The following is a 23,216-nucleotide window of genomic DNA, read 5'->3' as shown; positions in this document are numbered from 1 at the left end:
CACCTTCAAATTAGTGGATTTGGCTATTTCAGCCACACCTGTTGCTTGTGTAAAATTGAGCACACAGCCATGCAATCTCCATAGACAATCACTGGCAGTAGAATAGCCTGACTGAAGAGCTCTGTGACTTTCAACGTGGTACCGTCATAGGATGCCACCTTTCCAACAAGTCAGTTCGTCAAATTTTGGTCAACTGTAAGTGCTGTTATTGTGAAGTAGAAACGTTTAGGAGCAACAACGGCTCAGCCACGAAGTGGTAGGCCACATAAACTCACAGATCGGGACCACCGAGTGCTGAAGCACGGAACACATACAAATCGCCTGTCCTCGGTGGCAACACTCACTACCGAGTTCCAAACTGCATCTGGAAGCAACGTAAGCACAATGCATTTTTCTAGGAGCATCATGAAATGGTTTTCCATAGCCGAGCAGCCGCACACATGTATAAGATCACCATGCGAAATTCCAAGTGTCGGCTGGAGTGGTGTAAAGCTCGCCACCATTGGACTCTGGAGCAGTGGAAACGCATTCTCTGGAGTGATGAATCACCCTTCAATCTGGCAGTCCGACGAATTTGGGTTTGACGGATGCCAGTAGAACACTACCTGCCCCAATGCATAGTGACAACTGTAAAGTTTGGAAGAGGAGGAATAATGGTCTGGGGCTGTTTTTCATGGTTCCGGCTACACCCCTTAGTACCAGTGAAGCGAAATCTTAACACTACAGCATACACTTACATTCAAGTTGATTCTGTGCTTACAACTTTGTGGCAACATTTTGGCAAAGACCTTTTCCTGTTTCAGCATGACAATGCCCCCGTTCACATAGCAAGGTCCATACAGAAATGGTTTGTTGAGATCAGTGTGGAAGAACTTGACTGGCCTGCACAGAGCCCTGACTTAACCCCATCAAACATCTTTGGGATGAATTGGAACGCCAACTGCGTGCCAGGCCTAATCGCCCAACATCAGTGCCCAAACTAACTAATTGTGGCTAACTGTAAGTAAGTCCCAGCACCAATGTTCCAACATCTAGTGGAAAGCCTTCCCAGAAGAGTGGAGGCTGTTATAACAGCAAAGTGGGGACAAATTCCATATTGATGCCAAATAATTTTGGAATGAGATGTTCGATGAGCAGGTGTCCACATACTTTTGGCCATATAGTGTATGACACAAACAGGGGACTTGCTATAAATATGTAAACATGTGAGCAGATGAAGTCTTACAGGCAGCAGTCTGGCTTTCTATCTAAGACTCCCAGGACATGCCATTTTCAGAGGAAACACTACTACCCATGTCCATTAGTGGGCAGTAATCTATTTATTTGTGTGAGTGTTAGGCACTGTTTTAATGTAGTAGACTACTGTTCAGAATGTTGAGGCAAAAGCCCTGTGGCTTGGAGAAATAGGCCTACAGCTTAGATGAATTCACACCGTACAGATAAATAAATGGGTCGGTAGAATATACAATGATTGGAATAGTGGCAATTTTCATGGAACATCTTACTTTGTAGACAAAAAGGGGACCACTTGCTTGAGAATTCTGCAGCAGGCGGTTTCCTAGCAACAGGCAGACAGCTCTGCTGTGCTGTAAATATCCTGTTGGTTAGTGTGTGATGTAAGGCTGGGGGACGGGGGGGACGGACGGATGGACAGGAATGAGGGAATGAGGTACATGAGTTTTGGGGCATTCCGAGACTCTGAATTCACTCTTCACACTGACTGTTCCCTTTAAACACAGCATGCTGGGATCATCAGCTAGATTCAGCCGTCGGACGACTTTTTCTTGAGCTGATTGTCAGGGGCCTGGAAGATAATTACAAATAACTGGCAGACTGCTAGTTGACCGCAAGAAGCCCAAACAGATATAATATTTGACTAAAACATAATAATTTCAAACCTTGCTTACATTTGTATACGATCACGTGTCTCTATTTTGCATGTGAATACTTGGGAATAGATTCCCAAAACTAAAATCACATGGAGCTGATGTCCTGTTGTTTTTACAGTCTTTTACGAGCATGAAAATTAAAAAAAATGGAAAAAAAGCTTGGAAAACTTCGGGACCAAATAAAACCATCTGTTGCTGCCAGGGAACCCTGGTCTACTGTATTGAGCCTCAAGAACCAGAGAGAACAGCTCTTTCTCAAATAGCATGTGATGTAAATGAAAATCCGGGACACTCAAAGTAGTATGATATTTCTGTTTGGTATGGTAGCCTATGTGTTATTTTGTAGCTCTACATCATCCATTTTGTATGACATGTTACGAATTGCAATTTGTACAATATGTTAGGAATTTGCAATTATATGATATGTTAGGAATTACTATGTTATGTCTCGTCTATGGGACCAACCTGTGTAATAATACTGCATCGACTGTTCACCTCCCACCCTGAGCTCAAAGATGTCTCAGCAATCTCCATAGACAAACATTGACAGTAGAATGGTCCATACTGAAGAGCTCAGTGACTTTCAACGTGGCACCGTCATAGGATGACACCTTTCCAATAAGTCAGTTTGTCAAATTTCTGCCATGCTAGAGCTGCCCCCATCAACTGTAAGTGCTGTTATTATGAAATGGAATTGTCTAGGAGCAACAACGGCTCAACCGCGAAGTGTAGGCCACACAAGCTCACAGAATGGGACTGCCGAGTGCTGAATCGGGTAGTGCGTAAAAATGATCTGTCCTTGGTTGCAACACTCACTACTGTTTTCCAAACTGCCTCTGGAAGCAACATCAGCACAAGAACTGTTCGTCAGGAGCTTCATGAAATGGGTTTCCATGGCTAAGCGGCCATACACAAGCCTAACATCACCACTCACAATGCCAACCATGTAAAGCTTGCCACCAGTGGACTCTTGAGCAGTGGAAACACGTTCTCTGGAGTGATAATTCACACTTCACCATCTGGAAGTCAGAGAGACAAATCTGTGTTTGGCGGATGCCAGGAGAACGCTCCCTGCTCCGATGTATAGTGTCAACTGTAAAATTTGGTGGAGGAGGAATAATGGTCTGGGGCTGTTTTTAATGGTTCTGGCTAGGCCCCTTAGTTCCAGTGAAGCTAAATCTTAACGCTACAGCATACGATGATATTCTAGACGATTCTGTATTTTCAACTTTTTGGTAACAGTTTGGGGAAAGCCCTTTCCTGTTTCTGCATGACAATGCCCCCATGCACATAGCAAGGTCCATACAGAAATGGTTTATCAAGATCGGTGTGGAAGAACTTGACTGGCCTGCACAGAGCCCTGACCTCAACCCCATTGAACACATTTGGGATGAATTGGAACGAGCCAGGCCTAATCACCCAAAATCAGTGTCCGACCAGGCCTAATCACCCAAAATCAGTGTCCCAGAAGAGTGACAGCAAAGGGGGGGACCACCAATGCTCTTGTAACTGAATGGAAGCAAGTGTAGCCAGTACTTCATCAATGTTCCAATATCTAGTGGAAAGCCTTTCCCCAGAAGAGTGGAGTATCTAGATATGATGTATTCTGACCTTATAGTCGCTGGAGACAAAAAGTCATATGGAAGCAAACTGAAGCATATCAACATAGCAACTTTCCCACTGTAAAGTTTATGAAATTCTGTGCCATTGTGCATAATTTAAATTGTATGGTATTTTAACTTGCAGTCTCCTGTTTCTATCATGTGAAATATTATCCACTATCAGTATTGATCGTTAGTAGGCCCAATAATCACACATATTCAACTGCCAATCATTCCATTTAATTACATTGTTTCAGTACCATAATTGACTTCCTCTATAAAAGCTGTCACGGCCGTGTGGTTGTTGCTGAGGATCATTAGTAACAGTTGATAATATGTCGTTAATGAAATCGTTATGGAGTGGAGCGCAGACAAAGACAGAAAAGTTTGAACCAAACACGACACAATACTTGGCTGTCATCACACAGCTCCATAGTTAATCCAGGCAATAGACAAGGGTAATGCCCACTATTGTACACTATTCTCCCTATTATAATTCTATGTAGACACTAATCATCCAACATTACCATGGGTTGAAGAATCAATCAAACCATTGTTTTCTTTCTTTCCTTCTGAAAGGCTCTCCAACGCTGTTTTTTTATGATTCATAAATACTTTCCTAAACCTATAGTAAATAATCTACAAGATCAAAGTATTTTTAAATCTACCAATTGGTGCTGAAACAATTTAGATGTCTTTCTTTAATTGATTCCTTACATTCTGAACCCGTTCCCTCTGTTGGCCAGCAATTCGGGGGGTTTTCAGTGGTTGAATGAAATGTATTCAGAGCACACAAGGTAGACACACCTGCAGAGCATGTTTCGCAAATGAAGAAGGTAAGTCTGAATACCAAATACAGAGAAGTGCGTAGGGAAGGTGTGCATAGGAAAGGTGTAAATTCCTAAGTTGAAATCGGCTCCCAAGAGAGGTAAGGCGACAAACCAACATTAGAATACCCCTTTGACCAGAAGGTGGTGCAGTTGATACACAGAGCTCAGACCTTAGCACCCATACACAGTAAACTACCCACCCCTCTGCTAGTGCCATCTTTGAAACAAGGCAACAGCAAAGATGTTGTCCTCCACAAGTCTCTTCCCCAATTTAATCGCGTGTAACAACAAACATCTATTTCTCTATCTCTCTCTCCAACAGTGATAAAACAGTCTCTCATGCTAAGCAAAGGGTTTCTTAAACTCGGTCCTTGGGACCCCAAGTGGTGCACATTTAGATTTTTACCTTAGAACTATACAGCTGATTAAAATAATCAACTAATCATCAAGCTTGGACAATTTGAATAAACTGTGTAACATTGGAGCAAAAACCAAATCGTGCACACCTTGACACTTTAAACGCATTGGAAGATGGCCAGAGATACAGTGCCTTCAGAAAGTATTCATACCCCTTGACTTATTCCACAATTTGTTTTGTTCCAGCCTGAATTCAAAATGGATTAAATATTTTTTCTCACACCTCACACAATTCAGCAATAATGCACGCGAGGCAGTGCTGTATCATGAATATAGTCACAGGTAAAATTAGTTGTTCGGCCCGACCCAATAGCCATTCTACTGCCAATGTTTGTCTATGGAGATTGCATGGCTGTGTGCTCGATTTTAGACACCTGTCAGCAACTGGAGTGGCTGAAATAGCCGATACCACTAATTTGAAGGGGTGTCCACATACTTTGTATATATAGTGTATTTTCATTAAAACATTATTTTGATAAGTCCTACAATTTAATTCTTCCACAAGAAGATATAGTCCGGACATAAATCAGGTTGCTACAGATTGCTACAGGTTGCTACAGACGCGACCCAGTTCTTCATTATCTTTGCATAGCTGCTATGCAAAAGGACTTTCTAAACAAAATGGTTGCTATGCAGCCTAGATAACATTCTTGTCACTTGCTAGCTAGCTAGCCAACTTCAGCTAACTCGAACATTGAACCTGGAATGACAATACAGTTGCTGCATTTTCATTTGTTTGAGTTTTTTTTCTATTGGCATTTACTTGGATATGTCCATGATAATGACGTTGATGCGTGATTTCGACTGGCTCAGAAAAAGTTGTCTCGTCTGGGAACTGTTCACTCTATGTATAGTACTACAGACAGGCAGACAGCGAGGTTTATATTAACTAACCCCCGCTGTACCAAACTAAATGCTAGTCTGGAAACAACGGGAAATAATGTGCAAGTTCAGATAAATACAAGAGATTGGAGGCACAGTGATAATTTTCAGATGGAACTATTAGCAGGCATCGGTGTCTGTGATGGCCAATACAGCACAATTTGGAATGCTGCTCGTTCAATCAGCATCCAGGATCCAAACAATCAGTTATATAATTAATCAATAAGGCCTGAGAGGCAATGTTGCCAACTCCTCAGTAAGGAAAGTAGCTATTGGTTGTCCTAAAAGTCCCTAGAAGTTGCTAATTTTCATAATTGGCCATGTGCATGTAATTGTGATGGACGCTGTAGGTCGTGGGAGAGACAAAAAGTGAGTAAAGAACACCCTAAATATGTTTAGAACTACAAATGAGCAAGCTGCAGGGTGTTGCACACACAGTGAATAAGAACCAGATATTTGAGGCCATACTCTTCCTTCAGCCCTTTATGGAGCCCATTGTTAATCTCTGTCATAACAGAGGCATCGTCAGTCCCTGTCCCCAGGAGTTTCTCTTTTTTAAGACAGCACTTCTCGTGGAAAGCCACAACAGTACAGGCTATAGATCTGGCATCTCCTCCCTCCAACTCAACAAGCACCAGAAATGTTACATAGCCCCCAGGTACTTAGAAACACTGAGAAAGCAGTCTGAGAAAGCAGCTCTACATGCTTCTCCAATGTGATCACATGCCAGCATGAAATAGTGTTCAGCGATAACTAATGCCATGGTGGCCTCAGCCTTTCCTGCAGAGTCAATGTTTTAACCATAAATGTCAGCTTGTTTTGGGTGGAACTGTTTGTTATAAGGCTTTGCCTTTTGAGTATGTTTTTGAGTTGTCATGTGTTTTTTTTTTACATCACAAGTTTGGCATAGAAATCAGCCGTACAATACAGGCAGTATGCCCATGTATCAGCTCCAAATAAATAGCTTCAACCAGGGTTTGGTTCCCACTCCTTTCTGTATTTTTGAGTATACAGTTTAGACTGAGACATGATGAGCTAGCCAGCTAGATGTTTAGCTTGTCCCAGAGAGGCACACACACAGTGGACAAGGTGAGTAAGTGACTGAGGCTGTGTGAGTCAAATGCAGTGATTTATTTTTGTGCAGTGATTTATTTTAGACAAAGAACATTTGACATTTACATCCCGCCCTGAATGTAAGCCAGGGATCAGCCAGCGGCGGCTTCCCGCATGCGCGATTCATTTTCAGTCTGGACACGGAGGGGTGAACATCTTCTGCTCTGACTGCTGCGCCGCCTGTGAGTGCTTTGGGGGGTGGGGCCGTCGAGAAGAGTAAGAAGAAAGTCTCCAATAACACCAGAAAATGTCGCTAGATTTGTTGCTTGTCGATTTTTTTGAAAATGTGTCGCGAGAGGGGTCTGAATACTCGCTAAATATGGCAACACTGCTGAGAGGGTGCGATATATGGCCAATATACCTCGGCTAAGGGCTATTCTTAAGCACAACACATTTGAGTTGCAGGACTGATGGCAGGTTGACTTTTTAAAAGATGCATCTCTCTTCTTGATCAATTAGACCTAACTGCATTATGAAAATGGCAGAGAGCTCATAGTGAGGATGACTACTGCTCTGGACTGATGTGTGGTGGGCTTTTTTTGCGCTGTAGCAGCAGCAGAGGCATCACCCAAGTGGGTGCTACATGTTAGTTGTGGAGGAGTTTAAAGTCCAGCCTACAGAGAGACTGAGCTGAGGACGACATCAGGGCCAGCAAGCCAACCCCATCACCTGGCATCACAGGCTACAGAGGCAGAAGATAACATCAGCTCCAGCAAGCTAACTGTAACACTATCATCTGGCATCAACTGCATCACCTTTATCTGGCATCACCATCATCTAACACCGTTTAGGAGCCTGAGATCGCTGATCTACTGTTCCAGGATGATTTTTGTGAAGTCAAGCATTTAAAATTAACGACCTTCTGGTAAAACTATTAACGATCTTTAACTCTGCACTGTCTAAGCTCAAGTCTCTAATCAACAGATTAAGACACTCAACTGCAACTCAACACACCCCTCTATTCAATCAATCACCCTGTCAATCTCCATCCCCGCTCACTTCCTATCTACCATCTCCCTCTTCTCAGCCACCATCATTTGCTCTCTCTCCATCTCTCTCTGTGCCATGGCTGAACCTACTGAACTTGCAGCCTCAGCAGTCTGCCCAATCAGAAACTGAGCCCCATTTATGGCATGTCTCTCTGGCTTATTCCATTAAATATTTAATTTCTCCGATATGCCGTGCTGTTTGATCTTTTGCGCATCCATGAAAAATGGCAGAATTGATACTAGAATGTTGATGTGTTTTAAGTTACCATGTATAACCAGGGAACTCTGGGCTCATGGATAGTCTGTGTTTTAGTTACATGGATGGTGTGTGTGTGTGTGCTCACATTGTGTGTGTATGTATGTGTGTGAGGGAGTCAGCGTAATGCTGACTCCCTCAGCATTACGTGTAGCCTATGTGTGAGGTGTTGCTGCCCCCCCTAGGCTGAACCAGCTCCCTCTACTCCCATCCCAGCAGAGATGTCAGCTAGCAGCAGGACATCCTCCCTGCACGGGGCAGGAAGCAGGGGAATGGATGGCGACGAAGTGATCATTTCATCCTCTCTCACCCTCCCTACCCCAGCCTACAAATATACTGCACTTAACATGGGCCACCATCATGCACTCATTCTAACGTAAAATTCAGATCCAACCTAGTTTAACATTGTGGAATGATTGGTAGTTAGTTAGTTTCCTACATTCCTACTTTCCTCCCTTGTTCAGTTTGACAAGGTTTTGTATATCTTATTAGCTGTTTGTCAGTAGCCAGAAGATATCAGGTCTGTGAAGAAAAGGTGGTACTTATGAGTGACAATAAGAATCAGAAGGCCCCAAGTTGTAGTCATGAAAACTGTGGGTTTTAATGTAAACACTACATTCGATTGGTATTCCAGCACGAACATCCCACATGAAAGAACAACCATTCACTAAAAAGGAGTGAGAAAAAAGCAGCACAGAAAAGCATTCACTGGGATAAAAAGCATGGATAATAAAAAGAGGGGAACAAAGGAAGGATAATGCCAAACTGGTATGTGTAATAATACACAGTATTCTTTAAAGAAAAGAGATAGGGAGGAGAGATACATCTTTCCAAATCTTTGTGTGAAGTGAGAGCTGTGCTTTTCTATGAAGACCTGGAAAGTGTTTTGAGTACAATTCCCCAAAAGTAAAAGACAAAGCTTGAATCTGTACAGCCTTGTGGACACCCCGCCCAGCAACGGGGCCGGATGTGCTCCAAAGGGGTTCTTCCAAAATAAAATCAATTATATTATATATATATATATATATAAGTCAGGCTAAGTAAAGACACTGTACTGCATGGAGAACAGGCAAAAATAATCAGTACAGTTCATAAACATGGTTAAGTCAGTAAGAACAGCTCAAGAATGGATCACGGGAACCCTTGCCGACTGTTTTCTTTAAATAGAGAGAAAGAAATGGTCTGTAGCTACAAAGCACAAGAAATATACTTTAATAATAATACAGAATCATCATTATCATAGATATTGTAATTATTATCATTGTCCTTTTCATTATTGTTTTTATTATCATAATCATACTTTTTGTAGATTTTTTCTTGAATAGTTCTACATTGAAAAGATCCCAAGGATCTACAGATTTCTACCAAGACACACAGCCCAATGACCCTTGACCTCAAATCTCCACATCACTGGTCAGCACGGCTGTTGGTTCGCCTCCCTAACTCCCTCCCGTCTCGGCCCTTCCCAGTCCATAAGATGGTTGTCTCTTTATGATGGTGTTGTCTTTAGATTTTTTTCTTCTCCGGTTTTTCAATTTTCTTTGACCTTTGTTTTGGATAAAAAATAAAAAATCTCAACATTTTCTATGTGAAGCATTTAACTGTCTCTTTATACAAAGGCTGAAGGGTCGATCATGCTATCTGTGTCAGGAGGAGTGACAGGGACACCACTACCAAGCAAGTGGATTACCCAAAACAAGAAAACCATGGGGGCGCTAGAAAAAAAATAAGGATGATAAAGTAGAGGAATAAAGTACAAGGTGAGTGGTGAGTACAAGGTGAGTGGTGAGTACAAGGTGTGTGGTGAGTACACAGTGTGTGGTGAGTACAAGGTGTGTGGTGAGTACACAGTGTGTGGTGTGTGGTGAGTACAAGGTGTGTGGTGTGTGGTGAGTACAAGGTGTGGTGTGTGGTGAGTACAAGGTGTGTGGTTAGTACAAGGTGTGTGGTGAGTACAAGGTGTGGTGAGTACAAGGTGTGGGGTGAGTACAAGGTGTGTGGTGTGTGGTGAGTACAAGGTGTGTGGTGAGTACAAGGTGTGTGGTGAGTACAAGGTGTGTGGTGAGTACAAGGTGTGTGGTGAGTACGTGGTGTGTGATGAGTATAAGGTGTGTGGTGAGTGTGGGACAGATGATAAATAAATAAATGAATCAATGGTAATAAAAAAAGTAGAAGTTCCTTACATGATAGTGTTAATAGGCATTACAGTAACAAAGTGTTCCTAGGGCCATTTCCAAACCTGTCATTTTCAGGGGGTTGGCAGCTTTCAGATATCTGATTGGTTTAGAGGCTTGGGGTCACGTGCTGTGACTCGCTGCTCCAAAATCCACACAGCCAATGGCAAAGGCCCACCGGAGTGACAGGAAGGGATTGGATAAAACAAAGAAAAAAGATGGGTGCTTTTGTTGATCTCAACGATCAAATAGCTGAACAGAATTTCTAGGATTACCATGACAACCAAGTCTGGTACATAAGAAAGTAAAGAGGACAGGAACACACAAACACATCAGCTTGTTTCAACTGATCTTGACTGTGGTACTCATGACCATCATACCTGTCATAGCCATTGTTAGAGCAAGAAATGTTTTTTAGCGTCATTACATCATTACTACAGTAACGTACTCAGGCAAACGTGTACAGGTCAGCCAATGGACTGAGATTCATGTAATAAATATACATATGATAAACAAAAACATACAAAAATGACAAAAAGAAAGACATTATGTAAAACAAGTGAGGGTTGTTTTGTTAAAAACAAAAAGACACAGTTGGGAAGTGGAGAAAACAAACATTAAACAAGTTCTCAACTTTGTTCTAAAACTTTAAAAGCTGGGTTTCTATAAGAAATCAGTTCTGTTGGCAGCTCTTTGAAGTCAAACTAAAAACATTATATATATATATTGATATATACGTATGCCTATTTTAAAACAATCATTATTATTATTTACCAAGTTGCATTTTCAATTAGAATCATTTCCAGAGGTGAGGCGAGGGGCGGTCAGGGCTCAGTACAAACCACAGCCTCGCAGGTTGTTGGCGATGATGATGTCAGTGACAGCGTCAAACACCACCTGGATGTTCCCTGTATCTGTGGCACACGTCAGGTGACAGTAGATCTCCTTATTGGGTGAGCGGTTCTTGCTCTCAAATTGTGCTTGGATGTAGGCAGCTGCATCATCATAGGTGTTAGGACCTGTGCAGGGAGGCAGTGCAGAACGTAAAAGAGGGAAAAAAGAGGGAGGGAGGGAGGGAGGGAGGGAGGGAGGGACGGAGAAAAAGGCAACAGGAGAGAGGAAAAACTTTCAGGGCCTAAACTAATTCCATTGAATACGTTTTATATTCTCCTATGTAAATGATTAGCTCTATTACAATCACATTCTGGTGTGGTAACCCATGTGACTTCAGTTAACATGAGGATACAGTCACAATGGCTTGGCTGTGTATGTCAGATGTGGAAGGCAGAATAATGTGTCCCTGTGGGCAGCTCTCTAATGCCGGGAAAGGAAATAGTATGGTGTCTGTCTGTCTGTCTGTCTGTGCCTAAGCGTACAGAGATGGGGACAGCTCTCACTGGTCATCCTTTCTCCATGACTGCTCAAGCGTGGCTGTGATTTGATTCTCTCTCGGGCTATGGTTGACCATCTCCCCTTGTCAGAGAGGGGAGGGAGGGGAGGCTGAAGGCTGAAGAAATTCGGCTTGTCACCAAAAGCACTCACAAACTTCTACAGATGCACAATCGAGAGCATCCTGTCGGGCTGTATCACCGCCTGGTACGGCAACTGCTCCGCCCACAACCGTAAGGCTCTCCAGAGGGTAGTGAGGTCTGCACAACGCATCACCGGGGGCAAACTACCTGCCCTCCAGGACACCTATACCATCTGATGTCACAGGAAGGCCATAAAGATCATCAAGGACAACAACCACCCGAGCCATTGCCTGTTCACCCCACTATCATCCAGAAGGCGAGGTCAGTACAGGTGCATCAATGCAGGGACTGAGAGACTGAAAAACAGCTTCTATCTCAAGGCCATCAGACTGTTAAACAGCCACCACTAACATTGAGTGGCTGCTGCCAACACACTGACTCAACTCAAGCCACTTTAATAATGGGAATTGATGTAAAATATACCACTAGCCACTTTAAACAATGCTACTTAATATAATGTTTACATACCCTACATTATTCATCTCATATGTATATGTATATACTGTACTCTATATCATCTACTGCATCTTCATGTATCACTAGCCACTTTAAACTACGCCACTTTGTTTACATACCCTACATTACTCATCTCATATGTATATACTGTACTCGATACCATCTACTGCATCTTGCCTATGCCGTTCTGTACCATCACTCATTCATATATTTATGTACATATTCTTTATCCCTTTACACTTGTGTGTATAAGGTAGTAGTTGTGGAATTGTTAGTTAGATTACTCGTTGGCTATTACTGCATTGTCAGAACTAGAAGCACAAGCATTTTGCTACACTCGCATTAACATCTGCTAACCATGTGTATGTGACAAATACATTTGATTTAATTTGATTTTGAGATACTAAATACAGTATTTGTAATCCCCTCAGTTGTATGTACCACAATGTCAACTCACTTCAACATCACATGGTCAAGACCTAAGTGGATTTTGCAGACTAAAGAGCAGGCTTTCAGCTAGCAAATATGTTTTGGCCAATTATGACATTTACAAAGGTACAACATCTTACCTGTATACTCAGGGAAACAGATACTCAAGGCAGATTTCTTGATCTTTTCAGCAAATAGATCTTTCTTGTTGAGGAAGAGAATGATGGAAGTGTCAATGAAGAATTTGTTGTTACAGATGGAATCGAACAGCATAAGAGACTCGTGCATGCGATTCTGCAGTGGAGAGAAAAGGAGGATAGAAGCAGAGGGAGGAGGAAGAGAGAGCAAGGATGAAGAAGAGGGGGAGGGAGAGAGAAACAGAGAACGTGGAAAGGTTAGCCTCAGAGCAATAAAAACCAAGCAGGAATAGTTGAACCAAGCTTCATGACTTGAGGACAGTAAGCCGACAGTAGAGAGTGAGCATCGCAAAGCACCCAGATAGAGACTGCTATGTAGGAGAAGAAAGAGTCTATCATGTGACTGAGTTGAACCAATCAGAATAATTGAGCACTGCGATAAAGAACATGTAATAGTTAGAATCAGAATGAGGCATAATGAGAGGCAGCTGGCAGCTGCTGCTTTGGTCAGTGGATGCGTGTCTGACAATGATCCTGTTGACAGACAGGGGGCAGGGGAGAGAAAGAGACCAGACGACTTATCCATTCACTGCCATTCTTATCAAGACTCATACAGAGAGAGAGAAAGGAAGAGGATGGAGAGAAATAGTTAAATATTGTGTTTCTGTAAGTGTGCATGGTGTGTTACTGAATGAGGCATTGTGTGTTAGTGTAAAGTGTGTGTTACTGTGTGAGGCATTGTGTGTTAGTGTAAAGTGTGTGTTACTGAATGAGGCATTGTGTGTTAGTGTAAAGTGTGTGTTACTGTGTGAGGCATTGTGTGTTACTGTGTAAGGCATTGTTTGTTAGTGTAAAGTGTGTGTTACTGTGTTAGTGTAAAGTGCGTGTTACTGTATGAGTCATTGTGTGTTAGTGTAAAGTGTGTGTTACTGTGTGAGTGTGCTGTGCAAAGGACAATAGTTCAGTAGCATTCCCATTGGACAAGAGAAAACAGAGAGCGAGAGAGTTTTTTAAATTATTTATTTCACTTCTGTTAATTATCTATTTCACTTGCTTTGGCAATGTAAGCATACATTTCCCAAGCCAATAAAGCACTTTGAATTGAATAGAAAGAAATAAAATAAAGAAAGAAAGGAGAGAGAGAGAGAGAGAGACAGAAAGACAGAGACAGACAGGAAGAGCAAAACATTCACTGCACAGTGCATACACAAACTTGATCAGAGAGAGAGCGAGTGAGAGGGAGGGTCAGACAGTTTTATGGGGTGCTTGATTATTTCCTTCATATAAACACAGCCTTCAATAAATAATCACAACAACGAAAGAAGGGAATGAGCAAACAACAATAATTACAGCAGTGAGATACAAACAACACCTACTAGAAAATAGTTACTTCAATCATACCATGACGTACTGTACTGTCAGCATCCTAGTGCTGCTTGTGTGGGGTGTAAATTGAATTTCTTCATGGGGGTTGTGGTAAGCTCCAGAGAATAGTTTCCAATGTATTCCTCCCATGCTGATGCAGAGGCAGTCTTTGTGTAACACAAGGTGAAATGCATTCGGGGAAAGTCGAACGAGGACTTAAGAATTCTGCTTTTCAAAGTTCTATTGTGCCGACTGTTTTATTATTTATGGCTGCAGTCAAAATACTGGTATGTTTTGCCTGCTGTGATAGGGAGCTTGTGTGTGTGTGTGTGTGTGTGTGAGAGAGAGAGGATTGGGACTCACAAACTGGGGACTCAAAGAGGCTGACACCCAATCAACTGTACTACAGCTACGTACCTGCGGTACATGAACTATCTCAGCCTTCACCAAGGTTGATCTCTATTACATCAGGGGACTCCACTGCTGTACATGATATTCACTACTATTTCTCTCTCTCTCAGTACCCACTAGACCTGAGATCCAGTTTAATCAGGGCAACATATTGTACCTCCCATCTGTTTCTCTCCAGCAGACAGACACACTTACAAATCTGTCTCTTTACCTTGGCCCTAAGACTTCATTATCCATCAGTCTCACTACTGTGGACATAAACTCTATTACCCAGCGTTCTCTCTGCCCTGGACATAGGCTTTATTTGCCATCAGTCAGGTTTAAGGCAAGGCTATAAGATGAGCAGAGAGACAGACTGTCTAGGTGTGTGCTCTGGGACATACACATGCCCTTCAGAATCTGAATCTGATGGCTTCTGTCTTAGTTTAGTCTCTGGTAAAGAAGAGATTATAACTCCAGCTGGGAATCTGAGAGCTTGCTAACAGCGCAGCACAGACATGCTTCTTATCAATGAGTACGGTTACATCTACACAATAATTCCATTATCGTGGATAGTCCGATTCATATAATAGTTTGATTAAAACATTTAAATGCTTTGCAAGACAAACGATTTCCCTAATAAATCTGTTTACACGAACACATCTGAAATCAGGCTACCTGATGGCACTCTGATAAATGTAGAAAACCGCCAATCAAAATAAACATTCTACCACAGTGACCATGTCGTTTTTGGGAAACATATTTTATTCTGATTTCAGTCATAAAAAGTTTGCATATGAAAACTACTTCTAAGGCGCTTACATTCAGTTGTTCCGCTCACTTCATTCGCGGAAGAGGGAGGCTCGCTTGGCAGGTGCTAGAACATAGCTGGAGCGCCGATTAAGATGTTTACATGTCCTAATAATTCAAAAGATTTCTCAGAAAACCAGGTGTTTTAGTCAGCATATGCCTACTTTGATTTTGACCTGACACCGATTAAGATAAGCAGAGTAAGGTGTTTACATGACTATTGCAAAATCTGCCTACTGCCATAATCAGTTTAATATCTAATTATTACTGTGCATGTAAACATACTCAATGACTGTATATATGAATGGACAAGGCCATTGATCATGTGACACCATTATTAAAGATATAGATATTACAGAAGATATAACATGCGTAGTTTGAGCAACTCCAGGAAGTGGCATTGCAGGATAGCTCAGTGTTGCCCCCTCTCACTGAGTAACTCCAGTAGAAGGTCGACCGGGGTACTGCAGGCTGCAATCAGCAACTAAATTATACTTAGAACTTGTTCTGTGTGCGCTTGTAAAAGAATCGGTTTAAGGACATACATCTGGTGTATTAGAAGCAATTATTGGTACCAAGATTGTCTTAAAAAACATGTTTCTTTACATGAAGATTCACCACAAGTACCACGGTAGGCCTTGAACTTCTGTGGCTTCAATGAGAGGGGGCAGTCATTCTCCCCTGCTTCTTATTGTTCATAAAATGTCAAATGTAGCACATGAACACTGTCTCAACAGATTTGGTACAGAATGAGAACTTGTCTGCTCATGACAATTTAGAGTTCATGCCCTGTTGTGGAGAACTAACTGGCCTCAGGGTTGGGCACAAGCCTTGCCTCCCGTATCCTGTGCATCTACCGAAGCAACACACAGTATCTTACTGCAATGACATTTTAGTGTACAGCAGTACAGTCAACAAATCTTTTACAGAGCCCCTAGAATCACTGCAGTGACTAGAATCATCCAACACACAAGGCTGCACCTACCAGCTAAGGCAGGCGTGGTGCTAAGAACGATCATCATGGTAACATCTTCCCTACCCCCACTCACCCGGCACCTACATGGGTGTGATGCTGTGAGGCAGACAAATTAGTCCTTTCTAAGAGATGGCGATTCCTACAGCCATGACAAGAAACGAGTACAGGTTTTTGTACAGCTAAACGAGGAGGGTGGTATCAGACCACCCCCCTATTTAGGAAGCGGCATATTATTTGGCAAGAAACCAAGAAGTTTTGACCCTTCTTAGAGTGGTTTGGCATTATTTGGCAGAAGAACAGGGAGGGTGTTGTGACATTTGGTGTCCTCCCTGAGGGTCTGTGTAATGGGGAATGGAACAGCTGTTTTCTGGATAATTATTCCACAGATACCTAATCCTCTCTCTTACAGTATACCACAAACAGATACGACTTTATCTGCTCTAACACACACAGAAACTTCCTGCTCCTTAGCCTATTCACTCTCCCATTAAACATGGCATTGGCACCAGTAAGATAAAATAGTTACTGACATAGCCAGGCCAATCACCATAAGGTAAACAACTCCAAGTGCTTGATTGAGACTGCTGAGGCACCTAAACTGCAACAGGACATTATGACAGTTGAATATTTCTACATCTCTAACTATCAGCTCTAACTCAACTTCAGGCAGTGACTATGTTGATTGTCACTCCTGCCAATTTGCATTATAAATGGTCTCCATTTCTTACCAATTACACTGTTTAGTAAAAATGTACCCTTCAGTAAGGCCACTACAGTGTAAATTAAATATTTGGCTGTACTTTCAAACCTTACACATTTCAAACCCAATCATTGAATCTCACAAAACTTCGAGTGACAACAAAAAACGCCTTCCAATACTAAAATCTCAGAACCTACATGACATATAAGCAGAACAGAAGAAAGAAAATCCACCCAAAAATTCACATTATTTATACAGTACCATCTTCCATTAGCCGCAAACAAATCCCCAACTCATCAACTCCAATTCCAACTTAAGCGTTTCACAAAACCGTCCAGGCACAAATTCCTTTCATATCAGATGACTATTACTCAATAAGCAAAATGCCAAATTACAATAGATACTTTGTTGGTAAAGATGAGCAGTTTTCCTCGTAACCTGTAGATGATAGTTTATCTCTGGTGGTGACCCAATGCCACTTACACACGGTTACACAACAGCAATAACTGCCTTAGTGTTTTAGTAAAACAGCATATCTTCTGAAATAACCTACCGCTAACATGACTTTGCTACAAATGTATCAAATGCATGTCTATAATATCTGCATTCTTTCTTCGGAAATGTGATTCACCATGGATGTCCAGATTGTCTTGAACAGTTTTGCAGGTGAGTGATTGTCAAAATGTATATTCTTTATGACACTAAACTAATTGTTCCAGTCAAGGATTATATCTCTTTCCTGTATTCACTTCGACTGATGATGTTCAATGCCTGAGGCACAAAATACAGCTGTCTCTCTTTATACAACGGAATTAAAATGTCTTAATATTTAACAAATCTAAAAGGTGAATTAATTTGATATGTGGGTGAGGGAAAAGTGGAGGAGAAGGGTCAATCCAGGGACACATTGGGTCTATCCTCTGGGTTAATACAGGCCACAACCACGCAGGTTGTTGGCGATGATGACGTCGGTGACAGCATCAAACACAAACTGGATGTTGTTGGTGTCGGTGGCACAGGTGACGTGGGCATACACTTCCTTGTGGAGGGACTTGTTCCTGCTCTCGTACTGAGACTGAATGTGGCCCACTGCCTCTATGAAGGTGTCCGCGCCTGCAGAAAGGTTTGAAAGGGCAAGAGAAAGAGGAAATGGAGAAAATATATTTACAGGACGAGAGAGAGGCAGGATGTGGAAAGAAGGTGGGGTGAATAAAATAAAATAGAAATAGAAAGAGGAAAATAAAAGTGGAAGAAAAGCAGACAAAACAAAAGAAGGATATGAGGACAAGAAAAACTGAAGAATGGATTTTAAAAAATATATAGTTTTTTCAAATATTTCACACCTAATGTAAAAACAAATGTCTTTCTAAGTGGCTGGATTATCGTGCAACTGTGGAGGGAGGCCTTGGTTTACACAGAGAGTACAGCAGGCCAGACAGACTCCTTGGCTGCTCTGCACTATAAGCCCTAAGATGATAACATGGAGTCATGCCAGGTAAGGGATGAGTAACTTCTGATTCCAAATGCTAATCATCCCTCTTCAAGCCTTTCAACACATTATCCCTCCCTCCCACACTAGCCCTTCTTCTATGTGTCCCTCCTGCTGCTACTACATCCCTCTCTTTTCTCCTAGCTCAGCAGCCTCCACTCTTCATCAATTACCTGTGTACTCTGAGAAGCAGATACTAAGGGGAGATTTCTTAATTTTCTGCTCGAATATGTCCTTCTTGTTGAGAAATAGAATGATGGAGGTGTCTGTGAACCATTTGTTGTTACAGATGCTGTCGAACAGCTTCATAGACTCATGCATGCGGTTCTGTGGGTAGAGAAAACAATATGTCAGTCAGTCTGCTGTGTGGCTCTCTTTCTAACTATGTCTCACACACACACACACACACACACACACACACACACACACACACACACACACACACACACACACACACACACACACACACACACACACACACACACACACACACACACAATAAGAGAAGAATCAAGTGAAGACAGGAAACTACAAAGCAGAACAGAAACTGAACTGTAGATGCCCTTTCTAGGAGTTTCCCGTAAGAGCCCAGAACATTCTAAAATACAGTGTCTACATTATTTCATTATCATTATCCTGTTTGCCACAGTGTCATGGTAATATGTTAAGTATGACAAGTACGCAGCATCCTGGGAGGTTAGCCAAGTTCATGCACAATGTTATTAGGTAGGTCGTTCCACAAAAATAGTGCCTTTTGCGTCCCTTTAATATTTTAAGTAGAAATAGTGCACCAATATTGAATTTTAAAAGCCTATATATATTAAATTAAGTGCCCTTTTAATGTAGACCACATGGAGAATTCAATAAATCAGATTTTTTAAATATGAATAAAGGCCAAAGTGCCAAAATGTAACATCTTCACATGTCCCTCCGTCAACACTGTGTCACTTCTAAGATTTTAACCCACTTCATCCTAAAATAAGTCACCATCACCCTACTTATTGTGTTGCTTTGAAATTTCTAAAGATGATAATTTGATTTGATGATTATTTATTATATGTCTGTCCCTCATTTTGAGGCTAACCCTTTTATGTGAACTGAACTTTCGTTTTAATATGGTGAAACTATTCCTTTTTAAATATATTATTTTAAAGAAACACTGAACATCTAATAGTCAAATCATAGTTTAAAAGCAGGTGACCTGGTTCTACTCTTTTTGGCAATTTTCTGGTGTTTTGTGGTGGAAAACTGTGCGGGTCAAGCATAACAGGTCAACCCTGGTACCCATAGATAGACAGCATAGAAAAGTTTTACAAATAAAACATTTTGTGAAGCTTGCATTCAAGTAAATTAAGTGAAATCAAAAGTTTGTTTTGATCAAGTTATACTTCTCAAAAGACACAGAATTGGTGGAACGACCCAGGTAGCCTAAGTCTAGGACAAACCCTGTATGCTTCTCTCTAGAACCGAGATGGGAAGGCATGCAAATACATTTCTAGGTATTTTATGTTGTTTAAAAATGGTGTTTGCCTGTTTAAATGTTAATTCAGAGTTGAAAGCAGACACTCTCTCTGATGTGAGTGAATTGTTGCCTTTTTCTCAATCACAGTGCAAAAGACAGAGAACACAGTCATGACACCTCCTCCACAGCCAATCACAATCCACTTAGAGCACCAGAGAGGGCTCGCACAGCCAATCAGATCAAGAGCAGAGGAAAGCCCTGAGACAGCCAATCAGATTAAATAGAGCAGAGGAAAGCCCTGAGAGAGCCAATCAGATTAAATAGAGCAGAGGGAATCACTGAAAGAGCCAATTACAGAACAACCCAAAAGAGTACATAAGATAAGTCAGAGACTGGAGTTCTTGTAGAAAATATAAGAGAAAGAAAGAGAGGAAATAAGAAAACTAATAACCATAATTAAACATCTGATGAGTAAAACTTTGAGAACAAGGCAACACATAAACCAGTGTCATATATACATTTTTACAGACACTCTTATCCAGAGCAACCTACAGGAGCTATTAGAGTTAAGGATCTTGCTCAAGGGCACATCCACAGATGTGTCACCTAGTCAGCTCGGGGATTCTAGCCAGTGACCTTTCCTTTACTGGCACAACACTCTTAACAGTTAGGCTACCTGCCCCCTATATACATACAATCATATCCTCACAGTGACAATCCCAGGTAAACACACACACACATGCTGAACACACACACCATAATTACATCACAACCAAAAGGAGTGCTGCTTTCAACTCTTTCCAGATGATTTTGGATTCTTTGTCCTTGTGAAAGGTTTCATACCTGTGCATATGTTTGGTGGGAGGACCCTCTGTGGAACCAGGTGGGTTTTTAGCATTTGCCGATTGGTTAGAGAGGACAGCCGATGGCGAGAGATGACAGGAGAGGAGCTGAGACGAGAAGACGTTGAAGGAGAGACGAGAGCTGCTGGGGGGTTGGGGGAGCGCAGTGGAACAGAGATGGACATGCACGAGAGCCCAAATCAACTCATCTCCCCCCTCTCAAACACAACGCATGTATGCACAAACAAAAACACACGCACAGTCATGTGCACGCACGCATGTACGCATGCTCACACACACACACACACACCCCCAACGGTGAATGGAAAAAATTGTAGAGCAGGCAGGAAGAACCCAAACCAAACCTCGCAGTCAAATTAATGGACAGGATTGCTGTAGAAAATCTGCACTGCTGTGCACATCTTTGAGGGTGTGCCAGTACTTGCATTAAGAGGAAAAACAGGGAAAGACAGCCAGAGAGCGAGAGATAAATGCACATTTGTTTGTTGAAGTAGTGTGTGTGTGTGTGTGTGTGTGTGTGTGTGTGTGTGTGTGTGTGTGTGTGTGTGTGTGTGTGTGTGTGTGTGTGTATGAGGGCCTGTGCATGAGTGTGTAAACAAATATGACCTTGTTTAGCATATGAGTCTGTCAGGGCATAGTTCAACAAATATGACTTTGATTTAGGAGTCTGTCAATCTGTCAGAGGCATAGTTCAATAGAGACTGTCAGAGGCATAGTTCAATAGAGACTGTCAGAGGCATAGTTCAATAGAGACTGTCAGAGGCATAGTTCAATAGAGACTGTCAGAGGCATAGTTCAATAGAGACTGTCAGAGGCATAGTTCAATAGAGACTGTCAGAGACTGTCATAGTTCAATAGAGACTGTCAGAGGCATAGTTCAATAGAGACTGTCAGACGCATAGTTCAATAGAGACTGTCAGAGGCATAGTTCAATAGAGACTGTCAGAGGCATAGTTCAATAGAGACTGTCAGAGGCATATAGTTCAATAGAGACTGTCAGAGGCATAGTTCAATAGAGACTGTCAGAGGCATAGTTCAATAGAGACTGTCAGAGGCATAGTTCAATAGAGACTGTCAGAGGCATAGTTCAATAGAGACTGTCAGAGGCATAGTTCAATAGAGACTGTCAGAGGCATAGTTCAATAGAGACTGTCAGAGGCATAGTTCAATAGAGACTGTCAGAGGCATAGTTCAATAGAGACTGTCAGAGGCATAGTTCAATAGAGACTGTCAGAGGCATAGTTCAATAGAGACTGTCAGAGGCATAGTTCATATTTCAATAGAGCCTTCATTTTTTGGTTTATCATGTCTATAAATCTACTCTGATACATTTAGTTGTGTTTTCAAATAGGATTATCCTGACCTCGCTATATTAATATTTAAAAAATGAACCCATAAACGCATGTTCTCCTCTCCTGACTGCATGGGCTGCCATAAAAATAGAATACATGGACATCCCCATTCCAGTCAATCATGACATAATGGGTGGACTGGCGGCCTGACATTACAAAAATACATTAAATTGTATGAGCCACATCAGTTAACATTTGAAAGAACATTGCATCGTAATACCAGGCAGCCATTGCAAGTGTACCCATGAGTTTACCTGTGAAATCAATAATGTCTATCTGCAGACAGTGGTTACTGCATGCTGTGCCCACAACATGCCGCGCCCACTGCTAGCGCTGTCTCTGGCCCACACTCCAGCACAGTAGGTGGCGGTAATGCACCAACTGCCAAAAAACCCCACAGAAGAAGAAGGAGGCTTCTAGCTAGCTAGGGGACATGGGTACGCCGTGTCTTTCACCCCGCCTGCAGAGCACTGCTTTCTGCAGTTCTGTTAACGTTACTGATAGGAAGGTAACGTTAGCTAGCTAGCGTAGCCAACCCAATTCTCGCATGCACTACCCTCGCCTCAATCAATGGCAGTGGGCACGTGGTGTTCGTGGCATGTAGTTTTTTAAATGTATTTTTTTTAAATTTACCTTTATTTAACCAGGTAGGCTAGTTCAGAACAAGCTCTCATTTACAACTGCGACCTGGCCAAGATAAAGCATCGCAGTGGCACATACAACAACACAGAGTTACACATGGAGTAAACAAACATATAGTCAATAATACATTAGAAAAAGTCTATATACAGTGTGTGCAAATGAGGTAGGATAATAAAGGATGTAAGGCAATAAATAGGCCATAGTGGCAAGGTAATTACAATATAGCAATTAAACACTGGAGTGATAGATGTGCAGAAGATGAATGTGCAAGTAGAGATACTGGGGTGCAAAGGAGCAAAATAAATAAATAAATAACAGTATGGGGATGAGGTAGTTAGATGGCCTATTTATAGATGGGCTAGGTACAGGTGCAGTGATCTGTGAGCTGCTCTGACAGCTGGTGCTTAAAGTTAGTGAGGGAGTCTCCAGCTTCAGTGATTTTTGCAGTTCGTTCCAGTCATT

General features: G+C 41.9%; 1 protein-coding gene across 2 annotated transcripts in view; it reads right to left on the bottom strand.

Moving 5' to 3' along the window:
* Positions 1 to 8,553: 8,553 nt before the first annotated feature.
* Positions 8,554 to 23,216, bottom strand: part of LOC135524435 (guanine nucleotide-binding protein G(o) subunit alpha-like) — a 171,303-nt gene continuing 156,640 nt past the window's right edge. The window contains exons 7-8 of one of the 2 annotated variants that reach the window (XM_064951963.1): positions 12,709 to 12,862; positions 8,554 to 11,170 (exon numbers count right to left, since the gene is read on the bottom strand). In XM_064951963.1, coding sequence (XP_064808035.1) covers positions 10,983 to 11,170; positions 12,709 to 12,862 — 342 coding nt within the window. In that variant the 3' untranslated portion in view covers positions 8,554 to 10,982. Of the gene's footprint in view, positions 11,171 to 12,708; positions 12,863 to 13,708; positions 18,060 to 18,608; positions 18,763 to 23,216 lie in introns of those variants that run through there. The other variant, XM_064951962.1, reaches the window with a different exon arrangement.

This window comes from Oncorhynchus masou, chromosome 31, assembly GCF_036934945.1.
Source record: "Oncorhynchus masou masou isolate Uvic2021 chromosome 31, UVic_Omas_1.1, whole genome shotgun sequence".
Taxonomy (NCBI): Eukaryota; Metazoa; Chordata; class Actinopteri; order Salmoniformes; family Salmonidae; genus Oncorhynchus; species Oncorhynchus masou.
The sequence above is the reverse complement of the archived record's forward strand: the minus strand, read 5'-3'. Positions and strand labels throughout refer to the sequence as shown.